This window comes from Squalius cephalus (genome assembly GCF_949319135.1).
Source record: "Squalius cephalus genome assembly, chromosome: 14".
Lineage (NCBI taxonomy): Eukaryota > Metazoa > Chordata > Actinopteri > Cypriniformes > Leuciscidae > Squalius > Squalius cephalus.
Window position 1 is genome coordinate 33,771,750 of NC_137135.1, and position 19,069 is coordinate 33,790,818.

The 19,069-nt window shown below is 37.9% G+C and overlaps 1 protein-coding gene across 1 annotated transcript in view; it reads right to left on the reverse strand.

The window, feature by feature from the left end:
- diaph1 (diaphanous related formin 1) overlaps positions 1-19,069 on the reverse strand; it is a 119,070-nt gene that overhangs the window by 2,674 nt on the left and 97,327 nt on the right. The window contains exons 20-26 of the mRNA XM_079892031.1: positions 13,141-13,242; positions 12,819-13,058; positions 11,464-11,593; positions 10,869-10,994; positions 10,389-10,552; positions 9,488-9,629; positions 6,945-7,034 (exon numbers count right to left, since the gene is read on the reverse strand). Coding sequence (XP_079748157.1) covers positions 6,945-7,034; positions 9,488-9,629; positions 10,389-10,552; positions 10,869-10,994; positions 11,464-11,593; positions 12,819-13,058; positions 13,141-13,242 — 994 coding nt within the window. The remainder of the gene's footprint in view (positions 1-6,944; positions 7,035-9,487; positions 9,630-10,388; positions 10,553-10,868; positions 10,995-11,463; positions 11,594-12,818; positions 13,059-13,140; positions 13,243-19,069) is intronic.

Consider the following 19,069-nt stretch of genomic DNA (forward strand, 5'->3'; position numbering starts at 1 on the left):
AATAAATAGGAAAATGACAGTATTATTGTTGCAAAGTTCTTCGGTTATGAAACGAATACAATTTCAGCCATAAAGCATTCTGACAAAGATAATAGTGTCATTATTCAGCTTAATTTAGTTTAATGTTGACTCAATTTAATTTGTATAGTTTATTGTCTGTGCGGTTATTCAAAACATGCCACACATGCAGTTCATCCACATTAATAATTAAAAACAACCTGAAATATTCCTATAAACACCCATCAGATTCATATCCTGACACAAGAGAGAGCCGCAGAATATCATATGTCATCATTTATGTGCGCTGGCCGCCATGTTGGTTTATTTACAGTACAGGCCATAAGTTTGGACTCATTACTATTTTTAATGTTTTTGAAAGAAGTTTCTTCTGCTCATCAAGCCTGCATTTATTTGATCAAAAATACAGAAAAAAATGTAATATTGTGATATATTATTACAATTTAAAATAATTGGTTTTTGGTCAGCATCATTACTCCAGTCTTCAGTGTCACATGTGACATCCAGTCTATCACATGATCCTTTAGAAATCATTCTAATATTCTGATTTATTATGAGTGTTGGAAACAGTTCTGCTGCCTAATATATTTGATGAATAAAAGGTTAAAAAGAACTGCATTTATTCAAAAAAAAATATATATTTTCTAATAATATAAATCTTCTTTACTATCACTTTTTATCAATTTAACACATCCTTGCTGAATAAAAGTATTGATTTATTTCAAAAAAAAAAAGAAAAAAAAAAGACTGACCCCAAATTACTGACCAGTAGTGTATATTGTCGTTACAAAAGATTTCTATTTTTAAAACATTTGCATTTTTTTTTTTTTACTTTCTATTCATCAAAGTATCCTAAAAAAAAGTATCACAGGTTATGAAAAAATATTAAGCAGCAGAACTGTTTCCAACTTTGATAATGAATCATCATATTAGAATGATTTCTAAAGGATCATGTGATAGACTGGAGAATGATCCTGAAAATTCAGCTTTGCATCACAGAAATAAATGATAATTTAAAGTATAATAAATTGAAAACCAATTATTTTAAATTGTAATAATATATCACAATATTACTTTTTTTCTGTATTTTTGATCAAATAAATGCAGGCTTGATGAGCAGAAAAAACTTCTTTCAAAAACATTAAAAATAGTAATGTGTCCAAACTTTTGGCCTGTACTGTATATCAGTAGGAGACTGTCAAGTGTTTACACACTAGTTAAACACTCAAGTAACGGCTGCCGAACAAAACTCCTGCGAATATGAGAATATTGCCTGAGAATGTCATATTTCATTCACATTCTCCAGCCTGTATGCAAATCACAACCATGCAGAGGAAGATATGATTCCACACACACACACACACACACACACACACACACACACAGAATTCCCAGTGCTACTGATAACAATCTCTGAACAAACATCTGTAACGAAGCATGCAGAGCGCTGAACACACACACACACACGTTACCCAGCAGGTGTCCAGTGTGAGCTGTGATAAGGACAACACTGAGTCTGTTGAGGAGAAAAGTCGTTATGGGTGTGATTATAGCTTCAGGTTCTGAGTGTCAGACAGATGGGACCCTTAGGAACATTTACAGCCGTAACTATAGTTTCAGCCAAAACACCAATAAAATGACGGCACGTTTCTATTATTACACCATGTTCTAGATAGGCAAAGGCACAATAACAGTCCATCAGAACATGTTTGATGTTTAAAGGTGAAGCCTTTGGTTTTGTTAAAGCATTCTCTTAGCCCAGTTTATTATTCATTAAATACTAATAGTATCCCATTCAAGTATGCGTGGGCGATCTACACAAAATTTCATATCACAATCTTATAACAAACAATCACGATCCATGATCTGAGTCGTGATCTTCCTAATTTTAAGATGCACTATGGAGAATATCCAGACTGGAATAATTTGGACTTTATCTATTTGCACAATTTAAAAGACAGTATTGCATTAAACAATCAGTAGTCAAAAGAGTCATTAAACTTTAAAACACTGCATAGTCTTCAGTGTATGAATTAAATATACACTGATTCTTATTAAAAGTTCAGTTAGTTATTCAGTCAAGAGCAGTGAGTGATTTTGTCTGTCTTTTGTTTAACATTAATGACACAGACAGCGCAGGCTTTGCTAAGTTGCTAACTCATGACACACAGCAACACAGCTAAAAGTATAGCTAGTATGTTGGATCTTTTATTGTAAATAACCTTCAGGTATGTGATAGGGATGAAAGGGGCTTATATGCTTTATTTGTGTAATTCCACTAGGTGCCACTTCACCTTTAACATTCAGTCATGTGGATTTTGGACCAATGACATTTCACTGTGGGCGGGGCTACAGAGCACTATGTGGGCGGGGCTACAGAGCACTGTGAAACAGTAATATAATACAAGCTCACAAAACGTCAGTTAATTGTCACACTTCACTGCAAAAAGTGATTTTCTTCCTTAGTATTTTTCTTGTTTTCTATTACAAATATCAAAACATAAGATATTAAGTCTTATTTTCTAAAGAATTGATCAAAATTAAGTGAGTTTAGGCTTAAAACAAGAAAAATATCTGCCAATGCGGGGTCAGAAAAAAAATAAATGGCAAAATATTTTGGGAAAAAAAAGTTTATTTTTAATTATCCCTTTGGCATATATATATATTTTTTTTATTGTGTGTGTTGCAAACTCACTTAATTCTGATCAGTTTCAGAAAACAAACTTCTTTAACTAGTGGAGAACGAGTGAGAGAGAGTAAGCATTATATAACTGGCCCATATAATGACTGATTCACATCTGAACAGACTCTGCCACCTTCACACTCTCCTGTCTTTTTTTGCATCCTAAACTTATGAACAGAACTGTTCGTCACACTTCTTACTGCTGCTAGTGTGTGTGTGACTGTGTGTGTGTGATTCAGACAGTCTGGGTGTAAAAAGAGAGCAGAGATAATTATCATCAGGGTAATGAAGCTAAAAATAAGAATGATTTCACAGTGTTAGGAAGTGTTGAGCTCACTGTAGAAAATCTTTATCTTCCTTATACTTAATCTAAAAAACATAGTTTGCATATGTGTTTTTTGTTGAATATCATATTTGATACATCAGGCTTTTAATTTTTTTTTTTTTATAAATTTATAAACACTATTAAAGCAATATGCATTTAATTGGGAAGGAAAGTGACAACATATATTAAATCTTGTTTTCTAAAACATGTATCAAAATTATGTGAGTTTGTTTAAAACTAAAAAAAAATAATCTGCTAATGGGGTCAGAAAAATAAACTGAATTCAAAGCGAAAACAAGACTGTTTCTGTTTTAAGCACTTCATTTTGATCTTTTTTTTTTTTAAAACAATACTTAATATTTTAAGTAATTTTTCCCCTCAAGTAAATAATACCTTGATGTAAGAACGCTTATATATTTGTACTAAAAAACAAGTGAGAGCGTCTATGTGGTGCGTCTAACAAGATTAAGTGTGTGGTATTGTTCTGCTGACAACAGGAGAGTGTGTGTGTTGCTCTTTTCGTAGGATGGTTAAAGAGAGGGTGTGTCTGTCTCAGTGTTTGTGAGCTGGACAAAGGAGTGTGTGTGTGTGTGTGTGTGTGTGTGTGTGTGTGTGTGTGTGTGTGTTTTGTGGACATCTGGCAGAGTGTTTGTGAGCTGGTGTCTCTATAAAGTGATATTGTGTGATGGGCACAGGGTGCGTCTCTGGCTCTTTGTATTAGTCTGTGTGTGTCTTTTATGTTGAAGTGTGTGTCTTTCGTCGAGGAGTCAGGAGTGTGTGTGTGGGGTCACGACACGGCAGATGTGTGTATATTAATGAAGAGTCTAAAAACAGACACACCCACACCGGCTACATCCCAATTTGCATACTTTCAGTCCTAAATAGTATGTGAGACTAGGACTAGGAGACACTAGTACACCTAAAAAGGGTCAAACACTTTTTTGACCACTGGGAAGTTTCTGGAAACATCTGTCACAGCCTTGTTTTCCTTCACTTCAAAATGAAATATGGTGTCTATCCTGACTAACAGCCATTATCCTCTACTGAGGAGTGTGTGCTTGTTTTGACTATTGTTACCCTATAGAGACTGCTGTATAATATTTGATATGACAAAGTTGTTTCTTTAACAAATAAAAGTCCTTTTACTTTAATAGTAAAAAGTCCCCCTTCACACGTTTTTACTGATTTTTCAAAAGTAAACATATCACTTTTCTTAGTAATATTTAAAGATGAACACTTGTCTAAAACAACTTGGGTTTAATTGTTTATCCATATATAATTTTTTTTTGAAAAATCTGTGTGAGTATTAAACATGATCATCAGGCTTTTGAGGAAGGTTTATTTGTTCATCTCTTAATCATCTTTGTATTGCATTGCATTATAGGTTTTAAAACTACAGAGCTTTGATCATAAAACTAAGGATTCAAATATCATCTTACTAAGACATATTATTGGAGATATAGAGTGACGACTGATATTCATAAGCATTTTATGTTTCTAGTCTTCTATACTGTAATAAAGTCTCATTGATTTACATTACAAGTATCAGAATTTCATCGGACTTTTTGGTCAAATAAATATCAGCATCTGCGCCAAATTTCATATTTTTGATCAGTTTGTGCCTCTGAATAAAATGTGGGTGTTTTTTCCTCCTCAAGTATGAGCTCTATACTCTCACTATATCTGATAATATGAGCCATAAAAGCCTGATGTATCAAATATGATATTCAACAAAAAACACATATGCAAATTTTATTTTTTTGATTAAGTATATACATTATCTACATATTTAAGTATGTGTGTGTGTGTGTATGTGTGTGTGTATATATATATATATATATATATATATATATATATACATATATTATATATATACATACATACACATTTAAGTATATACACATATTTAAGTATATATACATATTTAAATATATATATATATATATATATATATATATATATATATATATATATATATATATCTTTATTATATATTATTATATACTATTTAATAATATATATTTATATATTTTATATCTTTATTTATTATTCTATTTATTTTTTGATTGTTTTATTCTAATATACTAAACACAGATTTATCCCAATGATGAGGTGTTTTTATGAATGCATTTGCAACTTAAATGTATTTTGTGTATTTGTAAGTGTGTGTAGAGCAGCAGCTGCCGTCAGTCGCTCAGCATCTCTCTGATTGGCTGATGACTCATTATGCAGAAGGTCAGAGGTCAGAGGTTACAGGGCGTCTCCTGTCTCCACACTGCATGCCTGCGGTCTGTCTAAAGGCATCCACACTGTGTGTGTGTGAGTGAAAGCATATATATGCAGAACGCACAAGTGGTCAGAATGGGTGTGTGTTGGTATGTGTGTGTGGCATATGTTGAGGGGTTGAGTCACATGTGCCGTGTGTTGCTCCGTTTGTGCCGTCTACATAGGCAGCTCCCTTCAAAGGCAGCATTCTAAATGATTTGAAACGTCTACAAAGGCTATAACTCACTAACTCAGAGCATTTTAAAAGGCAGCAACCTTTAATGCATTGAGGACGCCTTAACATGCTGTCTAGGTAGGGAGCTCACTAGGTTTTGGAACATAGGTTGTGTGGAGGCTGCTTCAGAAAAGCTAAAAATACAAAACACCACTGATGACTCATGCCACACACACACACACACACACACACACACACACACACACTTTGATTCGATTCCAAGGAAAATAGACGGTCTGAAGCAGCAAAGTAAACAGAGTAAAGACTGTACAGAGATACAGAGAAATAAACGTATGAGAGAGAAAGAGAGGGAATATAAGATGAAGTAAAAAATGACCAGAGAGAAGAGAAGAATAAAGGAGGGAAAACAGGGGAAAACAGAAAAAGAGTTTGCCATGGAACTAAATTCAAAAGATAAAAGCGCGGGAATGTGGAGGCGGAGAGAGGGGGGGATTGTGTGTACGGTCATTATTGCCACATAGCAGCACATCTGGATTCATTCAACAACAGATCCACACACACACAGCGCTGCTCCACACTGTTTGTAAGTCTAAAATACAGTGAAGAGAGGGAACATTAAACACACAGTTTGTGTACAACTGTAATTCTGAACTATATATCTATCTATTGAAACACATTGAATTCATGTTTTCCTTAAAAAAAAAAAATACATTACTGTTCAAAAGTTTGGGGTATATAAGATTTTTTTTTTAGGTTTTTGAACAAAGTATTTCCGAGTATCACCAAGTCTGCATTTATTTAATCAAAAATACAATAAAAAAAAGCAATATTGTGAAATAGCTATGTTAATATATTTTAAAATATAATATGAATATATTTTCAAATATAATTTATTCCTGTGATCAAAGCTGAATTTTCAGCATCATTACTCCAGTCTTCAGAGTCACATGATCCTTCAGAAATCATTCTAATATGATTTGATGCTCAAGAAACATTTCTGATTATTATGAATGCGGCTTCATATTTTTGTAATAACTGTGATACTTTTTTTCAGAATTCTTTGATGACCAGAAACAGAATTTATTTGAAATGGTAAAATAGTAAAAGGCATTTGTAATGTTACGTTTGCTTAATGCATAGATTGCTGAATAAAAGTATTCACTTTTTTTTTTACCCCAAACTTTTGAATGCTACTGTACATTTGCATTTATGCATTGGGCAGACACTTTTATCCAAAGCAACTTACACTGAATTTAAACAACACATTTCATCATGCTTTCCATGGAAATCAAACCCACAAACCTGTGTGTGTCCAGTTTCTGTGTAGTTGTTCTTCTATCTGTTACTGTGTATGTTTTTCACAACTGAAACTTTTCTGCATCGTGTTCCTTCAATACCAGCAATAACTGCACATCTGACAAATTAACTGTAATGACGTGTGTGTGTGTGTGTGTTACCTGCTTGTCGTGGTCCTCTCTTCCTCTTGAAAGCGGCTCCAGACTGCAGCGCCTCCAACAGACCATCCATGATACCAGTCTCATCTCCATCTGAAACACACAAACATACACAAAAAACACTATTAATATTATACATCAATAATGGTCTCATCATCACTATCTGAAACACACACACACACACACACTCATATGAAGTATTACTGCTGAAACACATGCAGAACTGTAGAACCAGAGAGCAACAGTCTCAGCCACAGTGACATCAGATGAGAGAGGAGCAAAGGATCATGGGAATGTAAACATCCTCAGAGACACCAGTTAAAGCAGACAGCGCCCCCTACCTTACACACACTGATGCACACTGTTGACCTACATAACTGAACCACACACACACACACATGATGGGAAGGACTGTATGCTCTGAAAATATTTTGTTTCTGTAATATAGTTTGTTAAAAGCATGTGGCTTGATTTTAATCCACTTGATATGGTGAATGATTTCAGGGTTGTGTGTGTGTGTGTGTGTGTGTGTGTGTGTGTGTGTAGACAGATGGTTTCAATCACATCCTCTTTGGACAACATGGGGTTAAAGATTTATGGATCTAAATTCCCTGCCCCCCATAAACACACAGGCGCACGCACACAAACACACACACACTTCCCCCAATAAACACACACACACCATCCTTCATAAACATGCACGTGCACACACACACCAAAACCTTGAACACTCTGCAGCCCAAGCAGACACACACACACACACACACACACACACACACACACACACACACACACACACACACACTGCTAGTCTCACTGTAATCCCCAGAAAATCTGCAGCCAGATGGTTATGCGTCTGACCTGACAACCTAGATCTCTCTCTCTCTCTCTCTCACACACACACACACACACACACACAGAGAGCTGTTTGCAGTGCACACACACCACCGTGAGGTGTGTTATAGGAACAGCACATCTGATCTGCTGAGATTTTCTTCCTGATGCATATTAAATGTATATATTACATTATATTAATACATATAATATCACTGGAAAATAGAAAAATTAAGAGTTATATTTTATAACAGACACAATAAGTGTTTCCCTCCAGTATTGTGTCAACCTAAAGACCATACACTAAAATCTTGATATTTTAACAGTTCAATTCTGTGTCATAAACTCATGCATCATTCATACCCAGTAACTGGGGTATTTTGGTAGAAACTCTTCTTTACCACGGTCAGTTTTGATGAGCATCAGCACAGTACTGACCATCACATCTGTCAGCACACACAGAGAATCTATCACACAACACTGACACCTACTGACCGTCCACAGGAACTGCGGAGACTAATGTGGGAAACACTTTTTATTTATCTAATTCTCAGGGTTTGACTGCTAAACTAAAGATAATGTGTGTGTGTGTGTTTGAGAATGTGGGAATGTTGAGGCCAAACATTTCAAATATTCAACCCTGAGAGTTCAATGAACCCCTCTGTGTGTGTGTGTGTGTGTGTGAGAGAGAGAGTGTGAGTATATGAGAGAGAGAGAGAGAGAGAGAGAGAGAGAGAGAGAGAGAGAGAGAGAGAGAGAGAGAGAGAGAGAGAGAGAGAGAGAGAGATGGGAAACAAACAGATGAGATGCATGCAGATCTCTGTAGTCTTCTGGAAAGAACATACGTGTGTGTGTGTGTGTTGTATGTGTGTTCTTTCAACTGACTTTCAAATCAGCCACCTGTATGCAAATCAAACCTCATAAATGACCAGTTATCATGGCACCTGCATAATAAAGCAGAAATATATATGTATATATAAACTAGATTAAAAACTTAAATTTAAACTAAAAAAAGAAATGTTGCCTTGGCATCTCACTCAAATCAAAATTAATAACTGAAATTAAAAATAAATTAAAGGTGAACAAAAATATAAAGAAAAAAATGAATAAATAAGTAATAGAAATTATATTTTATAATTATATAATTAATAAATAAATAAATAACTGATAAATAACTACATTGGTTAACATGAACTAACAATAAACAATACTTCTACAGCATTTATTAATCTTAATTTTTAGTCAACATTTATAAAAACTATCAAAAGTTATCCATTACGATGAGTTAATGAATTAAAATGAACAACGAAAAACAGAATTTTATGAACTAATATCAACAAAGATTAATAAATATATTGATCAAATTTAGTTCACATTAGCTAATGAATTAACTAATATTAACAAATGAGGCCTTATATATATTTTTGTGTCAACCTCCCTCAAACACACACACACACAGAGAGAGGTCTGCAGTAATAATGAGAGTGGAAATTTGCCCCAAAAGTTTTAAACTACAGCCAGATGAGAAAAGTAGGTCAGAGAGAGAGAGAGAGAGAGAGAGAGAGAGAGAGAGAGAGAGAGAGAGAGAGAGAGAGAGAGAGAGAGAGAGAGAGAGAGAGAGAGCTCATATGGTAGATGTAGTATTCCATTGTTCATGTCCATTTCTCTCTCTCTCTCTCACACACACACACACACGCACACTGAATCTTTACCATCATTGATGTTGAGTATCTGTCCAGCGTTCATTCTCTTCTGTTTCTCCTCTTTCTCTTTTTCCGCTTTCTCTTTTGCCAGTTTGGCTCGACGAATCTTCTCCTCTGCTTCTTTCCGTTTCTGGTTCTCTTTCACCGCTTGCTGTAAAAAAGCACATGCATGCAGTGAGGTGACGAGTTGAACTCAAGATCTCGGATTCAGATCTTCTTCTGTTTGTTCAGCTGAAGGAGAATATAAAGTTAGAAAGCGTTATGATGAACAGATGAAATCACAGCACAGATAAGATCATAAAGTGTGTGTGTGTTTGACATGGAGTCTCTGCTCCCTTTATGACAGAGAGAATGCAAGTATGTCTAGACAAAATCTGTTTTAATATATTAAACAGACTGATGACTGAACCATATGCTACACACACACTCGCATACACGCACACCCACACACACACACACTAACACCCATGTTGGTACTATAAACACTGAATCTACACAGAAATATGCATTAGTGCACACTACGATTTAAAAGTTTGGGGTGATTTAAACTCATTTTACAAAAAATGTATACTTTTATTCAGGAAGGATGGATTCAATTGGTCAAAAGTGAGAGTAAAGACATCTATCATGTTACAAAAGTTAAAATTGTGCAATTACGAGTTATAAAATCAGAATTTAGAGTTATTCAGTTTTTTTTTTTTTATTATTTGACCATTTACTGCATGTTGTTATTCAGAAATGCCCACACAACCACAGAAAACAGCTTTATTCTGCCCTGTACATGAGGTGAATAAAGTCAGAACTGTGAGATACAAACACGCAAGTGTCAGAATTTTGGGAACAAAAGCTTCCATATTTATCCAAGGTAAATACTGGCCAGTTTTCTGTGGACTGCCGGTGGTGGTCTCACCTGGAACATGGTCCTGAAGTTGTTGAGGTCACCGAATAACTCTTCTGGGCTCATCTTTTTAGGGTCGAACACAAAGAACTTGCCCAGATCCTCGTACTGCTTCTCCATGTTCTCGTGCATCAGCTGCATCTTCTCAAACTGCTCACGAGCCGACGATACAAAACTGTACAGGACTCCGTTAAGAAAAACACTCAATATCACTTACACAGGGATCAGCTTTTATATTTATATTTATAAATCATTATTAAAAACGCATGAAATTAGTTGTTTTTCTCCCCAAACCGAGAGCAAGTACTAAAACAAACATCCTCCCAAACTTCCTTAACGGATGAACTTCACAGGACGGCACACTTCAACTAGAACCCAAACAGGATGTGACATCACAATGGATCATTGACACTGTATTTATATAACATTCTTTTTTGCAGAAATGACAGTGGAAACCAAAGTGACACTTCCGGTCAGGGGGAATAAAGGATATGGTCATTTTCTCCACAAATTTGTCCTTGTCGCTCTGCGGAGGGGGGAACGTCTCAATGTCTTTCTCCAGGTTTTTAATCTGCTTTCCCATCTGATCTATATTCTTCAGGAGCGTCTCTGCCGACACTAAGAGAGAGAGAGAGAGAATTTGTTTTATAAAAAACATACCTCGTTTGACCGTTTTTGAAAGAAGACTCTTCTGCTCAACAAGGCTGCATTATTTGATCAAAACACAGTAAAAACAGTAACATTATGAAATATTATAACAATTCAAAATAACTGTTTTCCATGTGAGTAAAGTGTAATTTATTCCTGTGATCAAAGCCGAATTTTCAGCATCATTACTCCAGTCTTCAGTGTCACATGATCCTTCAGAAATCAGTATAATATGCTGATTTATTATCAATGTTGGAAAAAGTTGTGCTGCTTCATATTTTTGAGGAAACTGTGAAAAAGAATCTTTTGTAACATGACAAATGTCAACTGTCACTTTTGATAAGAGTATTAATTTCTTTAAAACATTTTTTTTTGATTGGTAGTGTATATAGAATAAGGAAAGCATCATCAGTGACGTGAAGACGGGACTGAGACTGACCTCTGCTGGCTTTCTCCACGTGGATGAGTTCGTCTGGGAAGGTCATGACCTCGGGGTACTGCTCCTGACATGTTTCCGCCAGGAAGTGCAGGAGAGTCTGTTTCTGATCTGCTGATTTAGTGTCTCTCAACTAAACACACACATACACACATTTATTTACTTTGTGGGGACCAACACATCAGGCACTTTCTACAAAAAAAGTACAAAATGTGTTCTCACGAGCAATCCCATGCATTTATTTCCGATGTTTGTAAAAGGCATGGGCAACACATCCATCCCATACAGAGAATCATTACATATGTTGGTAACAATTTAAGGTCCCATTTGTTAACATTAGTTAAAGGGGACCTATTATGCTCTTTTTTTTTTTTTTAAGTCTTGATGCTGTTTTTGAGCTCTTCTAGAACAGGTTTTAATGCTTGAAATGTTCAAAAAGCACATTATTTTCCTCATATTCTCCATTGTTGCAGCTCGTCTCTTCCCAGTCTGTCAGTAACGCTCTGTTTAGTTCCTGTCTCTATGAAGCCCCTCCTTCTGAAAAGCACACTGTGCTCTGATTGGTCGGCTGGAGCAGTGTGTTGTGATTGGTCGAGTGCTTCGAGTGTGTTTGGGAAATGTCCCGCCCCTTACCATAACCGCCAGTTTAACACACTACTAACTAACTCAACCAGGCCCCGCCCCTTTAATCTGCGTATGAATTATTTAAATGAGGAATATTGTGACATGTTCATTCCCGGAAGAAACTCAAGACGACAATGGAGGCGTTTCAGGGAGTTCATGCGTCGGGTCAGAGGTCACTCTTCTGCCAGAACTAGCCCCGCGAACGGCCGTTACCGGAAACCAGTGATTATGGTTTATAAAGATATAAAAATTTATATTTTTCTTAGAAAAACGCATCGCTTCGCTTCAGGAGGCATTTATTAACCCACTGGAGTCGTATGGATTACTTTTATGATGAATGAATGTGCTTTTTGGGCTTCAAAAAATAAGGTCCCATTCACTCCCATTATGAAGCTTAGAAGAGCCCGGATATTTTTTAATATAACTCTGATTGTGTTTGGCTGAAAGAAGAAAGTCATATACACCTAGGATGGCTTGAGGATGAGTAAGTTATGGAATAATTTTCATTTTTGGGTGAACTATTCCTATAACTAACATTAACAAAGATTAATAAATACTGTAACAAATGCATTGCTCATTGTTAGTTCATGCATTAACTAACGGTAACTATTGGGATGTTTTTAATGTAAAGTGTTTCCGATATGCTAGGTGAGCTATATGAAAAGTTGCTAGTTTAAAACACATCAAATGCACACAAAATGTAGTGTTCATCGCATAGCAGATCAGGACATCACCTTGCACAGGTAACTGATGCTGAATCCGTAAGCTTTGGCGTTGCGTGATCCTGCGTTCATGAAGTTTCCCAGCAGCAGCGTGATCTCCAGCAGTTTGGCGAATCCCTCGCTCTTCCGAAGCTCCTCGCAGGCGGCCGTCACCGCCACCACTTCAGGCTTCACGTTATTCACCTGCTCCTCGAACTGCAGCTTGAAGAGGATGGCGCTCAGACGGGGCTTCAGACGCTTCACTGAACTGATCTGGAGACAGACACACACACATGCTCTCTCTGTCTCTGTGTGATTGTGTTTGTGAGAAGTCAGTACTGTGTGTGTTTCTCACCACAACTCCGAACTGTTCCGACTCAGCCAGCTCCTCGTACTCGTCTTTCAGCTCTGTCAATGTGTTGAGCTGTTCCTGCTCCGGCAGCAGCTTCAGCAAACTCTGAAACACACACAGTAGCTGTTTACCACAAGAAAACAACTTTTAGGAGAAGACACCAGTTTCACCGGTTTTGTCCATTTTGGTTCGCCTACCAAAACTTTACACACAGAGATCGGCAGGTTTCATTGGAGACATGCTGACTTTATTTCACAGAATTGCGAGATGTAAAGTCGCAATTTCGAGATATAAACTCACAATTGCGAGTAATAAAGTCCAATTCTAAGAAAAAAAAACTTTATATGTCACAATTATGACTTTATAACATGCAATTGTGACTTTATAACACGCAACTGGGAGATATAAAGTCAGAATTGCAAGATTTAAACATGCAATTCTGAGAAAAAAAAGGCTGAATTGTGAGTTTACTTGCAAGTAAGATCCTTGTAAGTTACTTGCAAGAATTTACTGTAAGTAAACTCACAATTCAGCCTTTTTTTTACATCTCACAGTTCTGACTTTATAACACGCAATTGCGACTTTATATCATGCAATTCTGACTTTATAACACACAATTGCGACTTTATATCATGCAAGTGAATTTATAAGTGAACTCGCAATTGTGAGAAAAGTTGCAATTACCTTTTTTATTTTTTATTCTTTGGCAGAAACAATCTTCAATACATGTATGAGATGAAACAGAGTATTAAAAAAAGTGGGACTTGATTAATATCATGATGATAGATGAGTGAAGCTAGGTTTATACTCGACGCGTCCGCACGAGCGCGAAGGTGCGCGTGGCAAAAATGACGTAATTGCGGTGTGGGCAGTCGTGCGCGTTGGGTGCGCAAGACCCCATTTCGCTTGGCGGTGTGCATGGCTTTTATTGTAACAGCGTGCGCGGCTCCGCATCCGAAGATGAACGACTTTGAGCCGAATCTGGCAGAGCTCGAACTTCTCACCACACCGGCACCCAGTTTGCACGTCTAAATTAGTTGCTTACATTTAAAAAAATGAGCATACAATAGCATAAAAAGTATTTTTAATGAACATAAAGGTCCATGTTTAATAAAAATGTTCACGAACATTCTCATATCCATATATTTTGTTTTATTGTCACAAGTAATAATCTCAGGGTTTACTGGGTTTTACAAGATTCTTTTTGTAGTGGGGTATTGGTGGTGGTGTACTAAAATAAACATTGTCACGTGTGTATAGCTTTCTTCTTCTCACAGCGGATTCCTGATGGTTTTGAGGACAATTACTCAAGTCGCCCTCTGTCGTTTCAAAGAATAGTACAACGGCGAGCGCGTCAAGTATAAACGCCTCGTCCGTTTGGGGAGGTGCGCGCGCAGCCTGCGGAGACTCGTGCTGCGGAGCCAGGCGAAAGTATAAACAAGGCTTGACTCAGTATGAAGGTGGCAATATAGACTAGACGGATTTCAGAAAAATGGCCTTCTATAAGAAGTGAGGAGCATTTATGGGTACAAGTTGGGAACCGGCCTACCTTACATATTTCAAGGGTGCTGAATCCCAAAAAACTGGTTCCCAAGCGAAATTTTGAGTTTTTTACCGTCTAATTTGCATATCAAAATGGCCGCCAAATTGCCTATCTTGCTCAGTCGTTGGACCATTTTCCCCTAGTTTTTTTGTAAGTAGGCAATCAAGATGAGGAAATTAAGTTTCTAGATCGATAGTCAAGGGTCAGAGCAAAGATATAATGGAGGCTCACTGCCTTTTTTATGTATATATATATGCAAAATACCAAATTTTAAGGTGAAATTAAGCATTATTTGTGTAATTTTTTTAAGGCCGACATACATAATCAATATCACTCTTAAATGTTCCCCGTGTATATATGATATGTGATGTATTCCATATTATATAATAACTAAGAAAAACACCATTGCAAGTTGTCTGAGATTTCATTTTTTTATCCAAATTAAGGCGAGACACTACAGGTGAATAGGGTAAAATTTTTAACTAGCAGATATCACCATGAAACTTTCACAGTTGATTACCTACATTAAGATGAGAAACAAAATGTATTACAAGTTTTCTGTAATTTAATGTTTAAATATGCAAATTAGGCAATATCTAATCAAATAAGCACTAATTTGCATAGATTTTAAAAAACAAAATCTGAGTATTGGATAAAGCCAGGTTAAAAATTATTTTTTCATTGTGTTCACATATTAGATGGGAAAAAAATTACAGAGGGATTTATGGATATCTACTTTTGTTATCCTGTAAATCAGAAAATACTGTCAATAGCCTTTAAAAAATGATTTTCGCCATGTTTTTTGGAATAAAATGTTATATAAATCAGGCTAGGAATAATATATTTACAAATCCCTCTGTAAATGTCTTCATAATATAACTAGGTACAAGACTGGAAAGTTTGGTGTATAGGTGCTACTGAAGTGGAGCGTCATCCATGTGGTTTCCTTAGTCTGCTTCCGAAGCCTTCACCGGCCCCAAGCAGGAGGACGGCACCGCCCGTTCCTCGAGGGAGCTGTCTCCCTGCTCAAGGCAAAGCAGCTTGACAGCAGGGAAGTCCATGATGAACCAAAAAAAAAAAATTAAACAAAAACACAAACAAGACGGAAAACAAAAACACCAAAGAATCGACGGCGAAAGTTAGGCTTTAATGCTCCAACAGAGTAATCCAAAGAAGTACATCCAAACACAACTACACATAGACGAGACCCAACACGAAACACAAACTGATCTGAACTTAAGTAGTTAGAGGATAATGAGACATGAACACCTGAACACAACACACACCTGAACTGAGTAATGAATCAAATTAACAACCATGAAGACAAGCTAACCAAGGTGAAAACACAAACAGAGTCCATGTGGAGAAAACTAAAAATAAACAAAACCACATAACCCTGAAAGGAATACAGCTTTCATGTATTATGTGCTCTATTTATTGCTTTTTATGGCAAATTTATAAGTAAAAATAATAAAATTATATCATTGTGTTAATTCTTTTTTGTAGTTTTTGTATTATTATTCTATTAAAATGAATGATCTATTAAATATGATATGAATATGAGAACAAGTGAACAAGTTATTTATTTTCATTATACCATATAAAGTTATATAAAGTTATTATCGTCATTATTTTTTAAGGTGTAAAATAGTTATTTCTACTCTCTGGCACACACAAATTCCGTCATCTTAAGCCGCTCACTCAATTTCATTTCTCTTTTCTCCATAAAGTACATGTGCCATTCACTATAATGAACAAGTGAACTTGTGACCGATTTCAGATGCATCTCAGACGAAACTGCAAAGTAAATGACAAATTATGACCCACAGACAAAACTTCATAATAAAAGTCAGACAAAAACAATAGCTGAAAACCAAAAAGAGCAGAATTAGACTGTGGACCGACTAGACGTTAAAATTTAAGATATTTTTATGGGCTGGCCCCACTCTCATGGAACCAATGAATACTGCTATTTGATAGAAGACTATAGTGGGCCACACATGGTTGCTGCTACTACATCCAATGTGGGAGAAAGGGTTTGAGATTAGAGAAAATATTTTTTGACACATTGTCCCAAATGTCCAAGGCTTCTGAGAGGGGGGCGTAAAACGTCTCAGTTACATATGTAACCCTCGTTCCCTGAGTAGGGAACGGAGACGTTACATCATGACGATGAATGGGGTTTCGCTTAGAAAGCCTCTCATCTTCGAGAAATAAAACGAGCCAATGGCAAAGAAATGCCATGGGTCTGCGGAATTTGCATTGCGTAACTCCGCCTTACCTCATGGGTATATAAGGAAGTATGCTGGCAACATGCAGATATGTTTCTTCGCAGAGGAGCGGCAACGTACACTTTCAGGGTGGAGGGAGACTGCCTTCGGTCCAACCCTTCTTGCAGGAAGGAAAGCACGACACTGATCGGGCATTTTCTGGGGTCTTCTCTGCGAGAAGAGCACCAGGTGACGAAGAGGTTCCACTTCAACGCGTAGGCATGTCTCGTGGACGATGCTCTAGCGGAAGTGATGGTAGCCACTACCGCTGGTGGTTGGGTACTCAAACCTGCCTCGTCCCATCCAGGAGCCACACGTGGAGGTTCCATAGATCGGGACGAGGGTGCCATAGGGTGCACCGTCCCTGAGAAAGGAGGTCGTTCCTCAGAGGGATTGGCCAGGGAGGTGCTGTCGCGGAGGACTAGTTTGGAGAACCAGGTCCGGTTGTGTCAATGAGGGGCAACCAAAATGACCTTCTCCCTGTCCTCCCTGAGCTTGCACAGGGTCTGTGCAAGAAGGCTCACTGGGGGAAACGCATACTTGCAAAGGCCCCGCGGCCAGCTGTGCACCAGTGCGTCCGTGCCGAGCGTGCCCTCGGTCAGGGAGTAAAACAGGTCGCAATGGGACGAGTTGTGGGAGGCAAACAGGTCTACCTGTGCGTCTCCGAACTGATCCCAAATCAGCTGAACCGTCTTTGGATGGAGTCTCCATTCTCCAGGGAGAGGCTGAAGCCATGAGAGCACGTGAGCATCTTGAACGGAAGCCTGTGAAGGGATCGGTTCAAGACGTGCAGGTCCAGGATTGGCCGTAACCCACCGTTTTTCTTCGGTACAATGAAGTAAGGGCTGGAGGGACAATCATTTCGGCTGGAGGGACAATCTCGACTGCACCTTTCGCCAGTAAGGTAGCGACCTCCGTACGCATGACAGGGGCATTGCCACCCACCATAATGTAACGGACTCCCCGGAGGCGGGGAGGAGATTGTGCGAACTGAATCGCATAGCCGAGCCTGGTGGTTCTCTCAACCCAGCGGGACAGGCTGGGAAGCTCTAGCCAGGCTCCCAAGAACTGAACCAGCGGGGTCATGGGACCCACAGACGTACCCTCGGTAGGGCAGCGAAGTGGAATGAACGGTCCGGACGTGGGCGGCGTAGCGACCCGGTGTGGGGGCACGGCCATTGCCGCATCCTGACAGAGGAGGCCAGGGAAGGACCAGTGTTCCACGGGGGGCCTGCTCTGACAGAGGTCTGGCGATAGAGGGGGACAAGAGTGGCGAGGCAGAGCGTCGCACACTGCCATCCATGGCCTCTTGGGGCTCGGAGGAAGGGGCATCAGTTCTTAGAAAAAAGATTCTCCCCCAGCCCTCCACCGGGGGAAGGAGTGGTCCCGCTACCAGCTCCTGAGAAGAACTGAGCCCTAACTCCAAGCTGCCCATCTCAGGAGTGCTGCTTAGCCTGGCGTTTTGGCGGGCTAAGGGGCGGAGACGGGCGGTGCCGTCCTCCTGCTTGGGGCCGGTGAAGGCTTCGGAAGCAGACTAAGGAAACCACATGGATGACGCTCCACTTCAGTAGCACCTATACACCGTCTTGTACCTAGTTATATTATGAAGACATTTGGGATTTGTAAATATATTATTCCTAGCCTGATTTAGGCTATATAACATTTTATTCCAAAAAACATGGTGAAAATCATTGACAGTATTTTCTGATTTACAGGATAACAAAAGTAGATATCCATAAATCCCTCTGTAATTTTTTTCCCATCTAATATGTGAACACAATGAAAAAATCATTTTTAACCTGGCTTTATCCAATACTCAGATTTCGTTTTTTTAAATATATGCAAATTAGTACACATTTGATTAGATATTGCCTAATTTGCATATTTAAACATTAAATTACAGAAAACTTGTAATACATTTTTTTTCTCATCTTAATGTAGGTAATCAACTGTGAAAGTTTCATGGTGATATCTGCTAGTTAAAATTTTTACCCTATTCACCTGTAGTGTCTCGCCTTAATTTGCATAAAAAATGAAATCTCAGACAACTTGCAATGGTGTTTTTCTTAGTTATTATGTAATATGGAATACATCACATATCATATATACACTGGGAACA